Raw genomic sequence first — 6146 nt, 5'->3', positions numbered from 1 at the left:
GGAAACACAGGCTGGGAAAGGGATTTTTGAATGGAGGCTTTAAAAAAATCCAACTCACAGGGAGAATAATCACTCCAAGCGACACAATTCCATCCCTTCCCAGCAGCAGGAAAAGCTGCCACACTCAGATCCTGCTGAATTCCACCTCCTCTAATTCCACCTTCCCAGCTCTCTTCCCTCAGGCTACAGATGTAGAAGCAGCAAAAGCTTAAGGAATCCAGCCCAGGGAGGAAAATTATCCAGGGATAAGTGTGCCAGCTGGACTGGCCACGGGTCAGTGTCATATCCACACCCTTGGGATGGGAACTCATGGACATGGGAGTTTGTCTGGACATCATTTCCCCTGGATTTTCCTGTGGATTTCCAGTGGGATGGAGGTGGGGAGGGAAATGGGGATACTGGTACCTCATGGAGCAGCTGCCTCTGGAATCATCCTGGTTTCAGTTATACTGGGGGAAATGGTGGGTTAAGCAGCTCCGGCCATTCCCGCTTCCCAGTCGCTCCCACACCGGCTGCTGCTCCACTGGGATCAGCAAAAGACCAGGAATAACCCCACAATCGTGGATTTGTGGCTTTTCAGGGAACTCAAACAGAGGAGGAGACACCTCTTTGGAGCAGAGCTGAGCCCTGGATCCCAAACTGTCTGTATTCCCATATCCCAAGAGCTGTCAGGGAGGAGACCTCCAGCTCGAAAATCCCTCCTTTCCCATGGGATAATCTGCTCCTGATCCTGCCCCTAGATCCCACCCCAACACCCCCCACCTCTCTGAGAGGAAACACAAAGCCGGGATGGAGCTGGAACAGGGGAACACACCCCAAAACTCGGGATCTGTCACTTCCCACTCGGGCAAAGCCTGAACCAAACAAACTGCCTTGTCTTTCATCCCCAGGTCAAGCACAAGGATTTAAGGTGCAGTTGGTGCCCGAGGGTGGAATTGTCAGTGCTGATGGAGCAGAGTGTGACGGAGCAAGGGCTGCAAAAGGAACGGGAATGACAGGCAAGGGGAGCGGCACATCCAGCAGATCAGTCACAGCACAGCAGGGGGGCCTCGCAACACCTCGGCTCTTTCCAGACAGTCAATCCCTGTTAAATTCTTTGGGAAAGGAGGGGGGGGCAGCCAAAGCTCCTCTCTCCTGTGGAGACACTGGAATATGCAGCCGAATCCCACTTGGGATGGGGATTGTGTCCTGCTGCTCCCCACAAACCTGGGGATGGACGTGGATCCCTGAACCTCTTCATTCCCCTGGCATTTCCTTTTATATGTCCTTGATATGTCCTTTGGAAGCAAGGAACAGGACAGGGAATGGGAACTGGACATGGCGGGCCCCAACTCCAACAGCTCCTGTGTACTCCCAGCAGGGATTATCCCTCCCCTTTGCACAAAGGAGCTCTGGATATCTCACCATGGATATCTCACCATGGGATAATTCCTTCTTAAGAGCAAGGTGAGAAGAGCAAAACCTCGAATCCATGACTGGAATCATGGAATCATCTGGGTTGGAAAAGAGCTCTGAGTTCACAGAGTCCCAGCTGTCCCCCAGCACTGCCAAGGTCACCACAAATCCACGTCCCCAAGTGCCACATCCACAGGGATTTGAAATCCCTCCCAGGGGTGGGGACTCCACCACTGCCCCGGGAAGCTCCTTCCAATGACCTCTCCATGAAGGAATTTTCCCAATATCCAACTTAGACCTCCCCTGGAGCAGCTTGAGGCCCCTGAGGACACCGTAACTGATCAAAGGATCCATCAACAGGCAGATCCCAAAAGGCTCTTTTAGGACTTTTAAAGTGCCAGGATATCCTTGGATTTTCCCAAGGGCAGTTCACAGCTTCACACACCAGCAAGGAAAAGTGTGCTGGGAGGTATTCCAAGATGTGGGAGCTTGGATACATCCACAACAGGGAGGCAGAGATGGACACCTTATCCCAGGGAGGCCAAAGCCAGTGGAGGATCTCCTGGGATGGATCCACCACTGTTTCCCTGTGGCTTTGCTTCTCCAAGACCAACACAAGCTGGAACAACATCCCTTTTCCCTGGAATAACATCCCTTTTCCCTGGAACAACCCTCCTGCTTCCAAGGGGTCCCCCCCTTACCTGCTGTGTGCAGGGGTGTCCTCCTGATGGTGCTCTCCGTGTCCCAGATCCCTGGGGACACATCCAGGAGGTAGCGGAGCACCTCGGGGTGCCCCTCCCTGCTGGCAATGTGGAAGCAATTCCAGCCATCCTTGTTCCTCAGCAGCGGGTTGGCTCCGTGCTCCACCAGGGATCTGATCACCTGCAGGTTGCTCCTGGTGCAAGCCATCATCAGGGGAGTCCTGCAGGAAAACCCGGGACTCGAGTCAATGGAACAACCTGGGAGCAGCAGGCCCGATGGCCCACCTGGATCCAGGTGCACGGGGGGATCCAGGGATTTTACAGCTCTGCTTTTCCATGCAGGGAACACAGAGTGCAGCTCCTTTTCCACACAATCCCTCAGAGCACTGTGTGTTTTTAAGGCAAATAAGGCTTTTTCCAAAGGTTAGGATGCACCTAGATCCTGGGGTATTTTAATCCACGGATGGAAGGGCACTGTGGGCCCGTGACACAAATCCATGCACAGGCAGCTCATGGAATCTCGGCCTCCCTCTGATGTCAGATCCAGGCTGGCACAGCCTCAATTCCCAGCACTGGAATGCTGCCCTCTGGAATTGCGTCAGTTCAGCTCTAAAGGAGCTGCCTGGGCTTTGACTCGGGAGGAGTAATTTATAACTTTTAGGAGAAACAGGGGGAAATCAGTGATAAGGCTGGAATGTATCCCAGAAAGACACTGGATCCTGGGCTCATCCCACAGTGTGGACAACAGGAGAGGAGGGAGGGATTCTCCCTCTTGGCCCTGCTCAGGTGAGATCCCACATGGAATTCAGGTCTGGGGTCCTCAACAGCAGAAGGATATGGAGCTGCTGGAGCAAATCCAGAGCTGCTCCCAGGGCTGGATCCCTCTGCTCTGGAGCCAGGCTGGGACAGCTGGGAATGTTCATCCTGGAGAAGGGAAGGATCCAGGAGACCTGAGAGCCCCTGGCAGGGCCTAAAGGGGCTCCAGGAGAGCTGGAGAGGGACTGGGGACAAGGGATGGAGGGACAGGACACAGGGAATGGCTTCCCAGTGCCAGAGGGCAGATGGGATATTGGGAAGGAATTCTTCCTTGTGAGGGCATGGACTGGATTTCCCAGAGCAGCTGTGTCTACCCCTGGATCCCTGGGAGCGTCCAAGGCCAGGCTGGAACAACCTGGCATAGTGGAAGGGTTGGAACTGGAGGTTTAGGATCCCTTTTTAAGGTCCCTTCCCACCCCAACCATTCCACGATTCCACATTCCCCACCCAGAAATCCCTCGGCCCCCGCTCCCAGACCCACCAGTCGCCCTTTTTCAGGCAGTCCACACCGGCCCCGCTCTCCAGGAGGAAGGACACGCAGTCCCCGTGTCCCATGGACGCCGCCTCATGGAGGGGCCTCTTGTAGTCGGCGTTGGCCGCCTCCACGTCCATCCCCAGCTCCCGCACCAGGAACTCCAGCACATGTCTGTGCCCCAGGCGTGCTGCATGGTGCACCAGGGTGTCCCCCAGCCGTCCCCAGCGCCAGCTCCTGGCCTCGGGAACATCCTCTGGGCTCAGCTCGGCCCTCAGCAGCTCCAGCCTCCCCTCCTGCACCAGCCGCAGCAGCCGCCGCCGCCCCTCCCGCTCCGCCATGGGACAGCGCTGGGGAAACACTGGGATTAGGGGGGAAAGGGAGGGATAGCGGGGCTGGGGCAGGGGGCTGCGATAACCAGGAAGGAGGTTTTCCCTCAGGGAAAGCAGGACTTGGCCTCTGCCTCGAGGAATCTCCAGGGAAACAGGGGTTTGCTTTCTCCTAAGGAATTCACAGAATGGCGTCTCCCTCAGGAGGAGCAGGAGTGAGTTCCCTTCTCCCTCAGGGTAAGTAAAAACTCCCTTTTCCCTCAGGATAACTAAAAATTCCCTTCACCCTCAGGATAACTAAAAATTCCCTTCTCCCTCAGGATAACTAAAAATTCCCTTTTCCCTCAGGATAACTAAAAATTCCCTTCTCCCTCAAGATAACTTAAAATTCCCTTTTCCCTCAGGATAACTAAAAATTCCCTTCTCCCTCAGGATAACTTAAAATTCCCTTTTCCCTCAGGATAAGTAAAAATTCCCTTCTCCTTCAGGATAATTAAAATTTTCTTTCCCTCAGGATAAACAGGAATCTCCTTCTCTCTCAGGATAATTAAAATTTTCCTCCTCCCTCAGGATAACCTGAAATTTCCTTCTCCCTCAGGATAAGTAAAATTTTCCTTTTCCCTCAGAATTATTAAAAATTCCCTTTTCCCTCAGGATAACCAGGAATTTCCTTCTCCCTCAGGGTAATTACAATTTTCTTTCTCCCTCAGGATAATGAAAAATTCCCTTTTCCCTCAGGGTAATTAAAATTTCCTTTCTCCCTCAGGATAATTAAAATTTTCCTTTTACCTCAGGATAATTAAAATTTTTCTCTTCCTTCCAGAAAATGAGGAATTTCTTCAGGCAAACCAGGAATTTCCTCCCCCTTTATGAAATCCAGGAACCAGCCACTGCCTTGGTAAACCAGAAATCTCCTCTTCCCTTGGGAAAACTGGGAAGTGATCTCTCCTTCCAGAGAGTAAGATTTGCTTTTCCTCAGAAAAAAACAGTATTTGGGTTTTCCCTTGGGAAAACCAGGAGATTCCTTTTCCCTTGGGAAATACAGGAACCAAAGGTTCCCTCTGGAAAAGTAGAAAAGCAGGATCCAACCTCTCCTTCAGGAAAAGAAGGAACTGCCCTATCTTTTAGGAGCAAAGAAATTCCCTTTATCCTTAGGAAAACCAGGAACCAGCTTCTGCCTCTGGGGAAAAAATAAAACAAAACAAAACAAAATTAAAAAAAATAATAATAAAAAAAAAGCAAACCAAAACAGAAATTTCCTTTTCCACTGAGAAAAAAAGAAATGTCTTTTTACCCACTGGAAAAACAAAGTGAATTTTCCTCAGGAGAAGGAAGTTCTTTTCCCTCAAGAAAACCTGGAAATTCCTCAGGAAAAATTTCCTTTTCCAACAGGAAAAATGGAACCCAAACTTTCCCTCCAGAAAACCAGAAAATTCCCTTTTCCTCAGGAAAATCAGGAACCCGTCTCCTCCTCAGGAAAAACAGGTATTCCTCTTTTTTTTTCCCCAGGAAAACCAGGAAGGGGCCTCTTCCTCCAGAAAATCTGTAAGTCCTCTTTTCCCCTCAAGAGCTGTCAGAAAATGGACCTTCCTTCAGGAAAAGCAGAAATTTCCTTTCCCTTCAAAAAATCCTGGATTCTTCTTTTCCTTTAGGAAACCCAGAAACCGCCCTTTTCTCCTTGGAAAAACAAGGAAATCGCCACTCCCTCGGGGAAAACGGGATTCTCCTTTTCCACCTGGAAAAACGGGAATCGGCACCTCCCTCAGGAAAAAGAGGAATTTAATCTGCCCTCGGGAGAATCAGAAAGCGGCCTCTCCCTGTGGAAACACGGACATTCCCATTCCCCTCAGGAAAACTAAAAAAAAAAAAAATCCCTTTTCCTCTTAGGAAAACCAGAAGGCAGCTGGAAATCCAGAGATTCCCTTTTCCCTCTAAAACCCGGGAGGAATTCCCTTTCCCCTCCAAAACCCGGGAGGAATTCCCTTTTCCCTTTAAAACCCGGGAGGAATTCCCTTTTCCCTTTAAAACCCGGGAGGAATTCCCTTTTCCCTTTAAAACCCGGGAGGAATTCCCTTTTCCCTCCAAAACCCGGGAGGAATTCCCTTTTCCCTCGGGAGAAGCGCGAACTCCCTTCACGCCGCGGGAATCCCGGGATCCCTCAGCGCAGGACCCCCCCAGGTTTCCCCCCTTTTCCCTCATTCCCACCCCACGGGATCATTCCCGGCTTTTCCAACCCACCCGCGCGCCGCGGTGACGTCACAGCCGGGGACGTGACGTCACCGCCGTGGCCGGCGGGAAACATCCCCGGGCCCGGCCCAACCCGGAAGTGAAGCGCTACTGGTCAGCCCCGGGGGCGAGGCGGTCTCTGATTGGTCGAGGGCGGGGAGGGGCGGGGCCGGCGGAGCGCGGGGTCGAGAGCAGCGGCAGGGGGTG

At 52.2% G+C, this 6146-nt stretch overlaps 1 protein-coding gene and 1 long non-coding RNA gene across 2 annotated transcripts; both read right to left on the bottom strand.

Annotated features, from left to right (window-relative positions):
- Positions 1–379: 379 nt before the first annotated feature.
- ANKRD16 (ankyrin repeat domain 16) lies at positions 380–3725 on the bottom strand. The gene is made up of 3 exons (XM_027909488.1): positions 3394–3725; positions 2098–2317; positions 380–510 (listed from the first exon to the last, which is right to left on the bottom strand). Exons 1-3 carry the CDS (start codon positions 3723–3725, stop codon positions 445–447), a joined length of 618 nt encoding a protein of 205 aa, XP_027765289.1. The 3' UTR covers positions 380–444.
- A 1281-nt stretch (positions 3726–5006) lies between these two features.
- Positions 5007–5645, bottom strand: LOC114071636. Its single transcript, XR_003574069.1, has 2 exons — positions 5229–5645; positions 5007–5068 (listed from the first exon to the last, which is right to left on the bottom strand). It is a non-coding gene; the product is annotated as an uncharacterized LOC114071636 (long non-coding RNA).
- Between the last annotated feature and the right edge of the window lie 501 nt (positions 5646–6146).

This window comes from Empidonax traillii, unplaced genomic scaffold (assembly GCF_003031625.1).
Source record: "Empidonax traillii isolate 1590-97213 ecotype Southwest subspecies unplaced genomic scaffold, ASM303162v1 scaffold2156:size35120, whole genome shotgun sequence".
Lineage (NCBI taxonomy): Eukaryota > Metazoa > Chordata > Aves > Passeriformes > Tyrannidae > Empidonax > Empidonax traillii.
The sequence above is the reverse complement of the archived record's forward strand: the minus strand, read 5'-3'. Positions and strand labels throughout refer to the sequence as shown.

What these genes read in the sequence shown, in the direction of transcription:
- ANKRD16 (XM_027909488.1), bottom strand. Translation starts at nt 3,725, where the DNA reads ATGGCGGAGCGGGAGGGGCGGCGGCGGCTGCTGCGGCTGGTGCAGGAG. An exon ending in TGCCTGAAAAAGGGCGACTG is followed by an intron (nt 2,318 to 3,393) that starts GTGGGTCTGGGA and finishes GTTTTCCTGCAG; the next exon opens with GACTCCCCTGATGATGGCTT. An exon ending in GGACACCCCTGCACACAGCA is followed by an intron (nt 511 to 2,097) that starts GGTAAGGGGGGG and finishes GGAGCAGCAGCC; the next exon opens with GGTGTGGGAGCGACTGGGAA.